This window comes from Haliotis asinina, chromosome 7, assembly GCF_037392515.1.
Source record: "Haliotis asinina isolate JCU_RB_2024 chromosome 7, JCU_Hal_asi_v2, whole genome shotgun sequence".
Classification (NCBI taxonomy): domain Eukaryota; kingdom Metazoa; phylum Mollusca; class Gastropoda; order Lepetellida; family Haliotidae; genus Haliotis; species Haliotis asinina.
In genome coordinates this window covers 49,331,031-49,349,021 of record NC_090286.1, presented here as the reverse complement: position 1 = coordinate 49,349,021, position 17,991 = coordinate 49,331,031, and the positions used below count along the sequence as shown (strand labels likewise).

General features: G+C 38.1%; 1 protein-coding gene across 2 annotated transcripts; it reads right to left on the bottom strand.

Annotated features, from left to right (window-relative positions):
- Nucleotides 1-1,721: 1,721 nt before the first annotated feature.
- Nucleotides 1,722-17,981, bottom strand: LOC137290417 (phosphotriesterase-related protein-like). 2 transcript variants are annotated; one of them, XM_067821341.1, is made up of 9 exons: nucleotides 17,919-17,981; nucleotides 10,282-10,343; nucleotides 8,856-9,015; nucleotides 7,978-8,053; nucleotides 6,820-6,931; nucleotides 5,755-5,910; nucleotides 3,537-3,701; nucleotides 2,740-2,957; nucleotides 1,722-2,205 (listed from the first exon to the last, which is right to left on the bottom strand). In XM_067821341.1, exons 2-9 carry the CDS (start codon nucleotides 10,313-10,315, stop codon nucleotides 2,068-2,070), a joined length of 1,059 nt encoding a protein of 352 aa, XP_067677442.1. In that variant the 5' UTR covers nucleotides 10,316-10,343; nucleotides 17,919-17,981; the 3' UTR covers nucleotides 1,722-2,067. The 2 variants fall into 2 exon arrangements, with proteins under 2 accessions (XP_067677442.1, XP_067677443.1); XM_067821342.1 differs by lacking the exon at nucleotides 17,919-17,981 and adding an exon at nucleotides 17,167-17,406.
- Between the last annotated feature and the right edge of the window lie 10 nt (nucleotides 17,982-17,991).

The window sequence follows — 17,991 nt, the reverse complement described above, 5'->3', positions numbered from 1 at the left end:
TATAGGAAGGCCTCACTTCTGAGGTATGCACTACTGGTGAACATGGAACTGGGGTAATAGAAGAAAGGTCCTTAGAGTTATCTACCCTTTCCATAGCCTTCAGCTGAACGCAACCGGACAGACATCTGGAGTGGACTTTCAGTTGGCTGTGCCTGGATGACACCATAATAGGCTCTCTCCATTGAGTGAACATGATGGAACCACATCAGATTATTGTGCTGCCAAAATTGACACCGAGCGATTTCGATTTTGTTGTATGAAAAAGTCAGTGGTTCAAATCTTCTCTTGAGTAGTATACTTATATCAATGCGTATAATACCTATGACTTGCTGTACATCATGACATGACCGGTTTGACTGGCATTCTAGAAGTAGGTCAGTAAATACAGAAATTATACACCTGTATAGATACCAAATTTTATTGTGATGCTATGTTTTATTCCTACTGTACATCTAGCTTCGGTCATTTATCTTCAGCTAAATTCAAGAGTGAGATGTTTCTCAGGCGTGTCACTTCTATTTGTAAGCGTAACAATTTCTCATTGATTTTCTTAATGTTGACTTTGCCGCGTCCCAGTCGAGTCCATTTGTCCACTATAAGAATGAGTGTCTGTAAGAATGAGTGTGACTGGAATGTACAACTCATTAACACATGCTAAACTTTCCAAGCTGTATTTATGAGAGAAAAATATCACTTTTTTTCTATCAAAAATTGAAAAAAAAAAAAATTAATTAAATAAATAAAAAATAATAATAATAATAATAATAAAATAAATAAAATAAAATAAAGCAAAAAAAAAAAAAAAAAAAAAAAAAATGATGTTTGAAAAAAATGTAACCGAGAAACATTTTTTACACAGCATTAATGCTACTTGTTATCTATAAACTTTTGTTGATAATATTAACCTGCTGCTTTTCAGAGTATACATTGAATATATATCTCTCAGCTGGGACCCGTGAAGATCTGAGCTAGAATTGATATTGAGGAACCCATGCTTGTCGTAAGAGGCCACTAACCATGAGGTAGTCAGGCTCACTGACTTCGTTGACTCATGTCATCAGTTCACATTTGTATAGCTTGATGCTCATGCTGTTGATCACTGGATTGCCTGGTCCAGAATCGATTATTTACAGACCGCCGCCACATAATAGGTATATTGCTGAGTGCGGCATAAAACAAAACTCACTCACTTACTGGATGACATTGCAAGCGCCCACACAGAAATGTTGCTACTTGCAATAAAGCAGTATGTTTTGTCATTGCATGAACAAATGAAGCTTTATGGACAATAACTTGCTTACTGTGGTTACTAGCTCAGGAGTCTTCATGGACAATAACTTGCTTACTGTGGTTACTAGCACAGGAGAGTTCAACCCTAAAGTCTTCAGTTTCTTCAAACATCAAAATGCCCATCAAAGGGTCATGTCACACTGCACTTCAATTCTGAGCAATGACTGTGACATGTCCAATGTCAGCTGATATTATTTTTAAGTATTGATACCGTATACATGCTAAAATTAAGAAATTCCGAAGGGAGGTTTGCGTGTTTGTTTAGAGACAAAATGAATTTTCCACCACAGCTGTTAAAACTGGTATTTTTATAAATAGAACCATGAACATTTGTTAATCTAAGGATTTTAAAAGAAGGATTTTGCAGCCAAACAATCCTTGATGCAGACCATTCCTATGTTTCAATGATCTTCTTCAAGCATTTTCTGACATTTTATTTTCTTTTTTTCAATAAAATCCCACAACATCACTCCACCAAAATATCAAATTATCAGTCCCTAACACCACTCATAGTCACAGGATCAACTTTATTAGTAGTATTTCTAAATGTGTTAACAAACCCAAACACTAATGACTGCCGTAAGCCCAGCATCAAATATTTATTATTATTATTCATGTGTATTGACACAGAATTGTTTTCAAGAACTTTTCATGACAAGATGGCCTCTAACACTCCCAATACATATGTCATTCCATCTGGAACAGGACCTTGGATAAGGCACATTGAAATATAAACAAGTCAAAATAAATTTAGGAATATCCAGTTTTTCTAAATACCTATCTCAGGTAAGTAAGCCATCTTTTGGGATTATCTATCAAGAATTTATTCACAGCTTCTTGAGATATTCCTCTGGTAAGCATTTTGGGAACAATATTGACCAGTGCATGTGAAAACCCATGTCCGCCATATTTGGTCTGAAAAAGAAACACCTAAGTATTAATGTATTAACCACAGGCTGATAATAAGAGGAACAAAAAGCAACACAAGGTAAAGGTCATAAAACAAATAGAACCTTAGTCCCTAAAGTATGGATCAGAAAGAAACCATTAGCGTCAAATTCAGTTGTATGCTACCGTCCTCATGCTTCAGTTATAAAAGTTCAGGACAAAACTATACTTTATTACAAAACACACTGGGGTAAAGTGAACTTTATTTCATAAATAACTGGAAAATTGCTGATTGCAAGGCAAAACTAGACTCATGACTTATTTCAACGAACACAGTCTTTACTTTGTCACCTCTTGGCAGCCCATCTTTGGCAGCCCACTAAATTAGTTCTGTGTGTGCCTAATTCTTGACGAGTGACTACATATACTGCTTGCATTGAGACAACATCCAAATATGACATTTAATGGAAATATGACAGTACATTTAATAGTTGTTTTAGAAATAAATCTCCGGATGACACTATTTTCAACACTGAGCAACCCTACTTGGGGAATGCCTACCAGCCTGTGCTTGGTGTGTATGTCCTGTGCAATACAGATTTTGTCCTCATAGCCATTGTCCACTAGAGTCTTGATCATCTGGATTCTCTGAGCATCACTGGGCATGTCGATGGTGGGATAGGGCTGGTAGTGGGATGTCTCAATACCAAACAGGTCATATTCACAGTACACGCCTTCAGTGGCAAACTCAAGAAGGCGTTCCTTTTCCAGAAATGTTCCTGCAATTCCAAAAAGTTAGTGTTATATAGAAAACAACTGTTTTACAGAATAAATTTTATAGATAACTTGTTTAATTCATGACAACAAGGTTTCAATACAGATTCTTGTAGCGTTGTCAAACATTTAAAATTTGGTCCACATTGTACTTCCCCAACTCTAAAATGCCACTCAGAGAAATATTTGTTTTACAGCCAGTTGCGGCAGGTATTCTTTTACAAAGACGTTCCAGGATGTTCCAGGATGTTCAAGAGTGTCAGGTGTTATATGGAAAGTAAGGGTAAACTAGCAAACTCATGACTGTCCACACATTGCTGCCATACAAGAACGGTTGGTGCATAGTGGTAGGTTGCAAGAAGACTACAGTCTACACAGTAATATCTATTCATTGGCTACTCTGGATAAGAACAAATTATAATGTTGTCTTAACTGGATGTAAAGATATATAATCACCTCCTCTACACAGGATATAAATATCTATTCACTGTCTAGTCTGGACAGGAACAAATTATAACATTGTCTTAACTGGATACAAAGCTATATGTTCACCTCCTCTACACAGGACACAAACATATACTCACTGTCTAGATGTGACATCACTACATTGTGAAGTTTTCCCCCAGCTTCCTGGAATATTCTCAGAATCTCAAAAGGTGCATCTGGATTACGACCAGGATGGATGATGACTGGAGTGTCCAGTTCTGATTGGACAACAGCACTGGCCTGTAATGACCGTCTCTCAAACTCTGTAACACACATGGTTTTGTATATCACATGCAACACCAAATATTAGAAACTGACACATTGTTCGTATATCCATGTACCGTTACTGCCCTCGTTATTTGTAACTAAAGTCTCATTTCCATTTCAATCATTATAACTTGATGGATGGTGTTTGTGAATCACTACAGCATGGATAAGTAGTTTTGCCATCGACCACTGGTTTGATTACTGATATTATGTACTGCAAAATATTCTCCAACTTATACACTCACATTTGCCTGACAGTTAACTATTTGTATGTGAAGTGAGTTGCTCAACACAAAAGTTGTTAACATTCTATCTACATCACTTCATAAATACATCATGAGTGGTTCCATGTCATTTCATTTGTAACCAAGCAACAACATCTGTGTTGATGCTTCCATGTGCCCAAACAATTTGGCCACTGCGAGTGAGTGAGTGAGTGAGTGAGTGAGTGAGTTTGGTTTTATGTCACTTTTAGCAATATTCTAGCCACATCACAGACACCAGAAATAGGCTTCACACATTGTATCCCCATGAGGAATTGAACCTGGGTCTTTGAAAATGTTTGGCATTTTTGGCGGATGCATTGTCCACTTAGCTATCCCATCGGCCCATGATTATGCAAGGCATGTGTGACTTTACTGCTCTAGAAGATATAATGTGTTGTTTGTCTTTTTCTTCAACACTTAATACTTAATTCATGACAACTGACTTCAGTACACTTCTGTATATCTGAAGATATTCACACAAAAAGATAGACTAACAACTCATCTCTGAAATGAAGCCAATTTACCGGAACAAAATAAAACGGCTGAAATGAAGACTCGCCATGTTTCCTAGACTTGTATTGATACGTTTGTTTCAGGAACTGACAGACTAGAAAAAATACAGCATAGACAATTTCAATAATACCTCCAAAATATGCAAATAATATTGAAGCCGATTATTATTTAAGCAAATGTGCACATACAAAGCAGTTGTTGATAGCACAACCTACAATCCATAGCTTCCAGATGAGATAGCGAATCGTGAAATAGGTAACTCATTATGGCCATTTAATCCACATCTCAGGCAACTCTCAACACAAGCATGGCATGCTGGGAACCAGTTTGTTAAATAATCCAGTCTAAGTAATGGTAGTTCTCAGCATTATTCGTCACAGCCCTATACTGAGTCTAACAAACCCTAGCAGGAGGTCGCATCAGATGACTGTCCAATCAAATGTGCAACAACTGAACAGATTAAACCAATCAGACTACCGCTACTGTTTCATGTTTGGCGGGGCGTACAAAATTCATTGAAACTGATCCTTCAATAAATGAAATTCTGCATTTAACACAGATATTTGACCTGCAATATACACACTCAGAGCTTTCTGATGACATTGTTACCATTAGCCAATATTTCTGCAAGATGACATCCTTGAGTATTGACAAAAACGCTATTTTCAGCGACTACTTACACTCACTGTGGACAGTGTTGTAGCATGCTCCATGTGAGTGAGTGAGTTCATATTTAACGCCATATCAGCAATATTTCAGCCACATCGTGACGAGAACATTTAACACTAAAATGGAATGTATGTACACTATAAAAACCTGTCGACGATGGACAGTAAAAATACTAGAATATCACAGATATAAATATAAAAGTAGCATGAAAAACTAAAACATTGTAATTAAAGAGGACAATATATTATAAAACACAGGCTACAGATTGCCAACAATTGAAGGTAGATCACCATACCAGGGACCATGGGACTTACAGTACCTTTGCTACCTGCATGGACTCTAGCTGGATTTACATCATCCCTTACCTGCTGGCGAGAGCTCCATGTGCATCATCTGGAAGCTATTGTATGGAAAATGGTGTTCGGAATCATACGTGTACAAACCTTTTCCAGGTAAAAGTTCAAAAGGTATGTGATCCACTTTCATGATTTGGCAAGCCAATTGGTCAATCTCAAAGGCAACCTGACACGACTTCCTGATAAGGTTTGTTAGACTCAGTAGAGGAAATCTACTTAGGCTGCAGGTGCTTCTTGCCACTTACCTTCCAATGGCCAGGCACAACCAATTTCTCCGATGACACCACATTTGATCCCTGTCTTTCCAACACCCTCCAGGACGTCATGACGTATGCAGTCTGCCATTGCCTCAGAGGTCAAGGCTTTGGTTGATTCTGTCTGAAATGCCCCCACATAATAACCTAAATCAAGAAACAAAATGTATTAGTTTTGCATGAGCTTAAACATTACATTGCATTTCATGTAGGTCATTAAACTGTCAGTCTGCTACAGATAACCTACAGTTGAAAAACTACCACAAAAAGACAACACACCACATACAACCTACCTTCTTCTGCAACACACCACACTACAAGCATAGACATAGCATCACACAAAAACAGTTCAATGGCAAACACACATTACCCTTAAACATACTACAAACTGAAACAACATAACATACACACTGTAACACCCAACACACTGTAACTCACTACTTTCTGCAACTGCCTACATGCAGCAACAGACTGCAAAATCCAATTTCCTACACACTGCAAACACCAAGCAATACCTGACATATTCCAACATCCTAAACACTGCAACATAACATATTGCAACACCCTACACACTGCAACACCTGACATACTGCAACACCCTACACATTGCAACACCCTACACACTGCAACATGACATACTGCAGCACCCTACCCACTGCAACACCCAGTATATTGCAACACCCTTCAGACTGCAACACTTTACATACTGCAACACACTGCAACATCCTGAAAATATTCCTGAAGTACTTAACATAATCAAATTACAGCACCCTACACATTACAATATCTGACATATTGCAACACCCTGCACACTGCAACACCTAACATATTGCAATTCCACTCACACTGCAATGCTTCACATACTGCAACATCCTACATACTGTAACACCTGGCATATAGAAACAGCCTACGCACTAGAACACCCTACAAATTGCCACTCTTTTCACACTGTAAAACCCTTCATAATGCACTGTACAACACCCTGCATTGTTTTCACATCATACTTGGTTGTTCATACTTCACTAGAACACCATCAAGCAACGCTGATATCAGTACCTGCTCCAGCAACAATGTTGACCCCTGTTGCCTCAGATAAATCTTTCAAGAACTCTACATTTGGATACAGGCCTATAGTTGTGTTTTCCACTATACTGCAGCCACCGTTGTTCTGGAATGTCAAGTGAACAAAAGAAACCTCAGATTTATCAAGGCATACACGTGAATTGTTGTGCAACTGCAGTGTTTAGAGTTATTACACAGCAGCAGTGTTTAGCGTTATTACACAGGAGCAGTGTTTAGAGTTATTACACAGCATAAGTGTTTAGCGTTATTACACAGCAGCGGTGTTTAGAGTTATTACACAGCAGCAGTGTTTAGCGTTATTACACAGCAGCAGTGTTTAGCGTTATTACACAGCAGCAGTGTTTAGCGTTATTACACAGCAGCAGTGTTTAGCGTTATTACACAGCAGCAGTGTTTAGAGTTATAACACAGCAGCAGTGTTTAGCGTTATTACACAGCAGCAGTGTTTAGCGTTATTACACAGCAGCAGTGTTTAGCGTTAAGACACAGCAGCAGTGTTTAGAGTTATTACACAGCAGCAGTGTTTAGAGTTATTACACAGCAGCAGTCTTTAGTATTACTACACTGCAGCAGTGTTTAGAGTTATTACACAGCAGCTCCTTTCACTTGAAAGACTACAGCAATCTTGGTCATGAGGACAAGTTGTCTGACAATGGATCAGAAGTTCTGTGGTTTGAATCCCAACAAAGGACTCATGAGCAGCTACATGTCCAATAGTGATGAAGTTTTAAAACCAGCTGTTTCTAACCATTAGACTGTAGTTAGTGAGGGAATTGGGTTTAATGCCACTCTGAACATTATTCAAGTTGTCTCAGTGTCAGTGTCCATAGGAGGAAGCCTGAAGTGGAACAGGTAAACCCAAGCATGGGTATACAGCCATCAGTCTAGCAACACAATCAGAGTAAATTGGGACTCACACCCACAATCACAAGTTTCTGGCACTGCAAAATGTGTCTCTAATGACCCCGCTTTTGGTTCCAATCATTGCTTGTACTAATTCAGGGCAATTTTCCGTATTTGTTTGTTCCTGAACTTGCCCTGAATTTTCATACATATGTTACTTGCTCTATCTTCCTCAAATGGACAGATGACAGCCAGAATAACATCAAAGGAATGTAAGGCAACTCCTACCTTGAAGTGCATCATTTCTTCAGTAAGATCACCTATCTCATCAGGGCCATAGTTGAGGTTGGGCTTGTGACTATATCTGACATACAGGGATGAGAATGGAAATTTTCATTTACAGCTGAAAACTAGTCGGGGGTCTGGGGGATTTTGGCATTTTACACACTAAATATGGCTTCTAAAATCAATATTAACACTGTATATATATTTAGACGTTTCAGAAAAATGACCCTGGGGATGTAAAAAAACGCGGATTTCCGCGGATCCGCGGAAATTTCTCATCCCTGGACATAGAACAAGTTCATTTAAACTGACTCTTGGTTCCACATTTCCAGCTGGGAAGGGACATTGTTATTTGTTGTTATTAGTTGTGAGAGTCTGGCATTACCTCAATGTTTAAGGACATGATCAGTAACTGGTAGATAAGGCCAGACGAGTTTATTAATTGTTTTACAGATACACGGGTTATATTTTTTCAAGAATAAGAGAAAAAATAATTTTTCTTGCTCAAAAAATAAAATCCTCATGTATGTTGGCCAAAATATGTAAATGTGCAAGAACTGTGTTTAGATTGTATTTTGTGAAACATATTCTTCATAAATAGCTTTCACTTGTTTGATACCAAATCATTAACTCATTTTAATAAAAATGGTATTACATGGACGGTCGTTTAGTATCCTCCAAATGTCATCACAGCTTTAATGCCAACAAACTCAAAATACTCACAAATCATTCCTTCAAATACACTCATACTACACACAATCATTAACATAGACAGGGCCAACAAAATAAGAAATGGGGAGCAAACTTTTTAATGATATATAATATGTCGCTAAATAGAAACTGAAAAAAAAAAAAAAAAAAAATATTGGGTTTATATTTACGGATTATGTGTTATCCATCCATAGTTGGGGAGTGTGAGAGGCATGGTCGTTTTCTCTATGTGTTTAGCATCTGGTTCTACATAGAAGCCCCCTGAATCTATCCACAGGTGTTCATGGGTCAGAGTCACTCCCAGCTTGTCAGGCAGAAGAAGCCCTGTCACTGTAAACAACAACGGTTGTAGAACATTATACAGAGGACTGTAAAGACACTGTAAACAACAGCAGTTGTAGCAGAAAACTATATAGAGGACAGTTAGCTCACTCAAACAATAACTGTTGTTGCAAACACAGTCTATACTGAGGACTGCAAGGAGAACATTATACATTGACTGTTAGCTCACTGTAAACAACAGCAGTTGTTGGGAAACACTATACAGATGAGGACTGTAAGGACACTGTTAACATTAAGAGTTGCAGGAAAACACTGTTCTGTTACTTCACTATGATAGAATAATTCTATTTTCAAACTTCCCAACTAAATCATGTATTATGTAATAGCTGGACTCGATTTCTCCAGGTCCAGGGCTTACTTTTTCAAACAAAATTAAGGAGGAAGTTTGGATTCAACTTATGCATACCTGTCAACTCTCACGCATCCTGTGTGAGTCTCACACATTTGAGCCTCATGTCACGCACTCACGTACAGGTACCAAAATCTCACGCATTGAGAAATTTGACCCGACAAAAAATTTCTTAATGTATAATCAGAGACCATATAATCTATTATATGGTCTCTGGTATAATATAATTAAAGTCACTTTAACCAGGTATGTGGATTTATGTCATTGTTTTACCTGTTGCATGTGTTGCATGTTTTTGAAAATAATGCTACCTGTGAAGCCTTGAAAATGCATCACAAAATCCTAAAAACCGTTTTCACCCCCCTGCATGCCCCTCCACCTCACCATGGCCTCGCCCTGGACCTGGACTCCAGCTTTCCAAACATCTCCAGCACTGGGAGCTCTGAGGGTTGACAGCTATGACACAGATGAAATTTTGACATGCACACACTACCTGTGTCATGCATGCCCACACTACCCGTGTCATGCATGCCCACACTACCCGTGTTGAGGAACACATGGTTCAAACTGACAAACAATCTCATTCTTCAAAGCGAAGAATGTGGATAAAACCACCATGCTAGAGAGTGAAGAGATGCACACTCGAAACCAGGTATAAACACTATATATTGTAAGTTTTCAATATTGTGACCTTTTACGATCGTATTCAGTGATAGTAAGACAAATAAATAACAAGGATTGGATGAATCGTTTTTTGTCTCTGCACATACATACATGCAAGAAAAAGTCATACAATCATCTGCTTCAGGTTTCTCAGTTTTACTTTTCATCAAAATCTGATTTAACTTTGCTTTTTCTCCGTAATGAATCTGCCAATGAAATGGATTATACAGAACACAGCTTACCTGTCTGGATCATCCCCTTCCTAGTTTCTGGCATTGTTGAGCTGATCTGTCTCCTTAATCACCTGAAATATATCAGATGACAGATTCTGCAAGTGACCAATGCATCACACAAATCAGTAAAAACATTTTCAACATATATACATCTAACTCACTGTTTCATCATTAAGTTGCAAACATGACAAACATTTTAATCAGGCCACAATTTTGCATGATTTAAAAGTGTGTTATAACATACCAAGTTGTAGAGAGTGATACGTTTACAAAATGATCCCATGAAAATTCACTAGGCAGTCAGGCCTGGGACTGTACCAGATTTACCAGCCTGATGGGATTCTCACTAGCCATGGGCTAGCAGGCCAGTGGGTATTTTGCACACTGTATTCACAAAACAATCAAATAGGTTTTGTAAATTTACAAAGTTTTCTACTAAAAGTATAAATGTTCAGAACTGTCTTGAGGACTGAACTGAATACACTGACCAGTTTAACATTGGCTGAAATGAGAAAGTGCATGCAGGATCAAAAGACCTTAGCAAGTGGTACTTGTTGTTATCCTTCCTTGTAAAATAACAAATGGTACTTGTTGTTAGCCTTCCTTGTCAAATAAGAAATTGTACTTGTTGCTACCCTTCCTTGTCAAATAATAACTGGTACTTGGTGTTACCCTGCCTTGTCAAATAACAACTGGGATTTGTTACCATGCCTTGTGAAATATTAAGTGGTACTTGGTGTTACCTTGCCTTGTCAAATAACAAATGGTACTTGTTGTTACCCTGCCTTGTCAAATAACAACTGGAACTTGTCACCCTGCCTTGTCAAATAATAAATGGTACTTATTGTTACCCTGCCTTGTCAAATAACAAATGGTACTTGTTGTTACCCTGCCTTGTCAAAGCAGAGATAAAAGAAGGACTGGTTTCTATATTGAATCTAGTGGGGGTATTTATATCTAAACTGTGGCATGATAAGTTTGTTTGCTAGCACTGTGAGACCAGCATTTGTACAGACTATGAGAAGCAGCCACAGACAGTCATGTGCAAACATGGTGCTGGGTAATTGCTCTATCATGAACATGGTGTTACACAATATTATAACACCTCACAGGAGGTGCAGACAAGCTGCATATGACACTATCTGTGTAAATTACCCAAATATTTATATGAAAACTAAATTCATATAAAGCCCATTGCCTATGCTTGATTTTTTGTAAATACTCAATAAATGTGATCCTAAACATAAAAATGTCAAATATTACCTTGATAAACTGACAAATTAGTTCCTGTCTGGAGTAAGCAGACACGTGTGCTACAGATGGAGGTTACTTAGGATTGATAAAACAACTGATATATTGACAGGTTCTCTGTCAGCACATGAACAAGGCAACTTGGGGGTTTTCTTATTGTTTCTTATAATACAGATCAAGTATGAATAACAAACATATAAACCAGCATCTAAACATCTATTGTTGCAATTACTAGAAATTAGCAAAATACCTGATTGAGTCTGACAGAGGTGGGTATACTATATTTGGTTACTCAAAAGGAAAAATAGGATACCAAATTGAAATGACCACAAACGAGTACATAACTCTGTGACCCAAAATGTCACCACTGCAGCAGCTCTGCCTCACCAATACTTGAACAATCAGATGGGCTGCAGAAGGTTAACCCATAACAGACAGACATGCTTGATGGTAATAACCTGACACGTTTTGTACAACTCCGTCCTGTTTGAGCAATGCAGTTCATATTCAGCCTATGAAGCACTGACATTGACCTCAGATTGAAATACAACATATGGTACCGTTACGTATCATACATTACCACATGAAAGAGAGAAACATGATATGAACAGGTTATCACATAAAAATATGAACCACTGATTATCTGAAATGTTAGAGTAAGCTATTCCAAAGGCCCAAGAAATTCACTGTACATCTGAAATAACATAACAATTTTAAAACAAAATCATATTAACTGCATAAAATGTATATCTCACACAAACAGTGGATAATAATCCAGTCACATGTTTACCTCTCCAGTGTAACATGCAACTAAAGAGAATGAGGACTATTTGATACATGTACTAATGGTGTGAATATTGCAGATGGTGAGTGTCAGGTTTGGTTCTGATTGTTGTGAGCAGATTGGTTAATATACAAATATACAGTTGCTAGTGGACTGGAATAAATATTTATCTAAAGAATTATCCTTTTTAAAAGTTTAAAAAATCAGACTTCTTTAGTTCATTAATCAAACCATGTTTAGTTCATTAATTAAACCACAGACTAATAGATCTAGCCATGGACAGGCACTGAGACTACTATGTCAGGTATTTTTGCCAAAGTGAGTGAGTGAGTGAATGAATATAGTTTTAAGCTACTTTTAGTATTATTTCAGCAATATCACAGTGGGGTATACCAGAAATGAACATTGTACCCATGTGGATAATCAAATCCAGGTCTTCAGCCTGATGTGCGGGTGCTTTAACAATTAGGCTATTGGCAATCCCTATTTTGGCAAGATGATTCATGAAATTGGGCACAACTCTCCAGGAAAAGTATGGTACCAGCACTGTACATACTGCATGTTGCCTGGGTAGCCACTGTGGAAATTACATGTCCCTTGTCTTTACAGTGATTTTCACAGAATTGCTTATACATGTACTGCTGCCTCCTCGATATCTCCAGGGTACACATTCCGATAGGTCTCAACTATACCCGATAAATGTATTACCACCCTTGGCTTGCTTTCTATCCAATCAGGTGTCACTGGGAAGGTGAGCGAAGCCGTCACAACACACTTTCGCTTTTTAAATTATCTAAGCGATTAAACTAGGCAACACAAACCATACAGAGGTTCTCTGAAAGAGGTAGGAGTTCTTGCATATATTTGGACCAGTTAATTTGACTGTATGATTTCCCCCAAATCTGAACCTTTACAGCAGCGACCGCTATCTTTGTTGACACTGGCAAGCTTGGTTGTGAAGGCAGCCTATTTGATTGGCGACCCGTAGATGCGTCCAGAGTACAGTGGAGACTCATTGGAATGTATACCCTGGAGATATTGAGGATGGTACTACTGATGACTCCCAGCCATTTTGAATTCATGACCATGGTAATAAAGAAAAGAAAAATGGATCCATGCATTTATCTAAGATGGTATATGCCATTAATACATGTTTTTTCATACATCAGTGAAATTAACAGGTAGGTACACAGGTATTAAGACATTTGACATGAGTAACTGAGGCTCTGGTTGACTGAAACACAAATGGCTTATCAGTTACAGGCAAGTAGCACCACATACTCTGAACTTAAATCATCACCATACAGTAGCCAATCAAGAACCTAGAATTTTGGCTCATATATATGCGATATAGCTGTTATCTCATGTGTTTCTCACCGACAGGTGTGCAAGAACATTGGTTACTCGTGTTTCGTCAGCATTTCAGTCTTAACTGATAATGTACATGAAGTCTCCCTTATATACTTAATATGCTTTCCTATACACAAGTTTTGCTTCATACACAGTAAGCCTTGGTCAAGATGGACATGCTTCAAAAGGTTATGGCTACAAAGAAAGGAAAGCTCAGTCTTGATGTAAATACCTCTCATATGATAAATTATTCTTCAATTCTTAGTCACAATGAAAACAACATTACATGAAAGAAGTTATTATGTGCTTTTCATCTGTTGTTCGGTCAATGTAAAAATGAAACTATTATCATATATATTAGATATAATATTGTCAAAGGCACATGTACATGTAACGCAAAATATTCATATGATACTGTCTATAAACATGTAAGGAAATAACTGTGTGTAATATAGTTAAAAAAAACCCCCAAATTTTCAAAATGCTGGCCACTGTGATCTGTACTGCTAAAAGTCTTCATTCACAAAGTCATTTTCATTGTGATAAGTTTCACTGCAAAAGACATCACTTTGTACAAAATCCATTGTAGTTGGTGTTAAATCATTGTAATCATTATCAGTTGTGAGGATGCCATCTTTCTCAAAAAAGACATTGTCATGGAAAAAGAGTTAATTTTATGCCAAACCAGAACAAGAATGTGTGCCGACATTATAAGTTATCACATCGTGTTGACGGAAATACGGGGTTTTATCAGTCCCGAGTAAGGTCCCTTACTCATGTTTCCCTCAACACGATGTGATAACGCATTTATCTAGCTGAATGTTTTCACTAAATCAAAACAAAACAACATGCATCGAATCGACTTGCTGCCATGTTGACACCAGCCAATCGTTTGACCTCAATGCACTGCACTTTACTAAAGGCTTGTCAATGCACGCTTTTCCCACTTCGCGTCGTCACCAAAGTGTAGCGGGGTGATATGACTTTCGCAGCGGGAGTATACGACTTTTATACTCCCGCTGGTGGACCGTGATGGATAGACATGGTATTTTACCAGAGTCACGTGGACCAATCAAAACTCAACATTCTTATATGAGGCTAGATAATGACCATTGTTCGCACATCATGATAGGGTAGATTTCTGCAATCATTCTGTAAAAACTTTCTGCACACTAAAAAATACAGGGTAAAGACAAATGTTATAAACTTTGTCTATGACAATGATCTAGCTAGCATACCTCGTATCACAGTGGATGCACATTGAAGGACAACAATCAGATGCAGCCAGCAGTAACCCGAGATGTGAAAAAAAACATAAAACTATTTCCTACCTTAGCTGCCCTGTATTGTGGGCTCAGAGTGGGACATGCATACTGTTGTGTTGTCCCTGATAAATTTCCAGGTCACATTTCCAGGTTAAATATTCACGCACACATCTCAAGCCAAGGACAGACATTGTTTGAGCGTATCATGGTGACATGGCACAATACAAAGACCATGTTCACCATTTTAGTCCCACAGTCACTCACAAACAGAAATCTGCAAGGGACCATTCATAATTTCAGTCTAGGGAGGGATGATGATTTTAATGGAGAAGTATCTACAATATGTATGAAACCCACCCACCCCCTAATGTTTATGTACAAAGTAAGAACCCCCTCCCTCCTGCATGCTATGTAAAAATCAATGACCCCAACCCCTTTCCATAATTTTAATCATATGTCTTATGAACAAAATTGCTGACTCCCTTAATACATGTGTACACAATTTGAAGATCCCTAATGAGCAAAATGGGTAGAACACTCCCATCTACCCCTTAAAATCATCACTCACTTAAATTCTGAACAGTCCCTAAACAGATTGTCTTCACTTAAAAACTAAGCGTCCTTTCAAAGATCCCATTTCGTCTTTGAATTAATGTATGAATTCAGACTGACTGAACCTTCAGTGAGGCTATTCATACAGCCCCTAGACTTGCATCACTCGACATAATGGAAACACTGTAATCATAGATGACACAAACTGTCAGTCTATTAAGTTCGCTCTAAAGCTTGCTGTAGTAATATTATGCCTTGGTTTTTATGCCTATACAGGAAAATAACTGTAGGTAGGTGAAACAAATACACAAATTCTACAAGAGCATTCTACACAAATACCAATTTTGTACTTTTGTCCTTCTTAATTTCTATGCAAAAATCATAATAGCAGTGTCTTGTTTCCCAGCTAACATCATGTAACTGGGCCATTACTGACCCAGTGAAGTCTGAGCATCAGGCCCATTTAAGGCATTCCGGAGCTGGGCCTGTACTATTTTGCACACTGGCGTTGACCTGGCCCAGTACAGGCAGAGAACTCTGGCCCAGTACACAGCTGTAATGGTTGCCCTTTGCAGTTTGACCGGCAGTGGCCCAGTTATAAGTTTAATACCGTCTACAGTTTAAAACAAGCTAATACCAAACAAAAACAATCTGAAGGAGAAAAACAAAACACAACAAAACAAAACACAAGTTGTAATTTCCTCCTGAATTGAACTTATGTTTTTCAATTAGATATTCAAACAGGTTTAGCGTGATCTGAAAACATGGCATATATGACGAATGACCAAATGTTTAAAATTTTAAAAATATATATATTAGATTAAATCCCTTAAATAATACCTGTGAACGGTATGAATGGTGACCAGTCCTCCAGACTGAAAATTGATAGGTGTTGCAACAATACAAGTGACTTACAAACAAGAGTGGTTTTAGAAGGTCCAAATGTTCCAGTCAATATAATTTACGATAGCTGAACACAAAGTAGCCTGCATCCTCTGTCAAGTCTCGGTTATAACATATAACTGCTATAAAGACATATTTACCACTTACTTCAATGCATACTATTTCAAATTATTACATGGATAAACATGAGAGGAAAATCTTTCCAGCAAAATGACATGCTGTATGTACTTCAGTGCATGATAGATGATCCAGTCAGTAATCATGACTAGTCATTATTCATTAAACCTGACTGCCAACACTATGTACAACATAAAATGGGTGGCTCCTTCTACCCTGAAATACATGGGCCAAACAGTTTGTGTAAACATTTTGAAATACAAAATTATACTTTCCTTCCAGCAAGTTACACCTGTGGCTTTTGATGTTTTTAATATGCAATGCAATTAATATTTACACATACACACGCACAGGTGCACAGGCATGCATGCACACACACACACATACACGCATGCGATATGCCTTGTATAACATGTCTGAGTATGTCATAACTGCATCATGGGACTGTTCAAAGTGATGATTGGTTCAACTATCCTGACGCTTATGTTTGAGTAGTGAGCATTTGGTTTGATAATGTTACAGCTGTTTTGTGGTTTATGAGCCTCTGTCATGAAACAACATTTTGCAAAAAAATCAAGCAAAAACAATGCAGTTTTATGTAAGAAATAAATTACTTTGCTCATGCCTGTTAGATGCCTTGTTTCAAAATGTATCTAATTCGTTTTCACTTACTAGATCGGTAAGATTGGTCCCTGATGCTGTTGTAGCAATGACGGCAATATCGTTATGCACCAATTTAACACTTGTTGATCAATTGCAACACAGTTGGTTGGTCGTGAATGATATAATCCGGGCTCAGGCCGACTTAGGGAGGATGGGTTGGTTGGAATGGGGGTCACCCGGTGTCCCCACCCTTTTTGTACGGAAAGTTTACTAAATGACCATTGACACTATCGTGGTAACGTGTGCAAATGAACTGTGCAACCCCTTTCTCAAAAAGCTGCATCCGTCCTGAATCCGTGTGCGGCAATACATTCTGTAGTTGGAGAAGAGTACATGGCTGTAGCAAAAGTCATGAACCTTCAAACAAATCTGACTATAAAATACATATTTTTTCTACACAAACAACGTGAGCTGCCATGGCAACTGAACGCGATGTACCAACTCGAAAATTGACCTACATATGATCATCGCTATATGTCAACATTAATCGATTACATGGTCAACACAGATAATGCACAGATTCAGATTCTCGCAAAGCAAATAATATTCAACCCTTCCGATGCAACGGGTTGAATATGATATGATATCTAGATCTAAACACAGGTGACATTGGATTGACACGGATGTTCGTTCTCAGGTTCTAAAATATTTGTCGGCTTGAATGGGAGCTCACTGTATCTGAGCCAAGGTACATGCTAGATATATATGATGTACAGTGTACAGCACATCACAAGAAGAGGGGCTAGAACGCTCCTATTTACCCGACTTTTGACATCAGCATCAGCTCAGCCACCCACAGTATTACTTCCTCCAGCAGTTATCTTCTCTTATATA

Coding starts and splice junctions, on each gene's coding strand:
- LOC137290417 (XM_067821341.1), bottom strand. CDS start 10,315: ATGCCAGAAACTAGGAAGGGGATGATCCAGACAG. Junction 8,054..8,855: donor GGATGGATAACACATAATCC/GTAAATATAAAC, acceptor CCTGTATGTCAG/ATATAGTCACAAGCCCAACC. Junction 6,932..7,977: donor AAGAAATGATGCACTTCAAG/GTAGGAGTTGCC, acceptor TTGACATTCCAG/AACAACGGTGGCTGCAGTAT.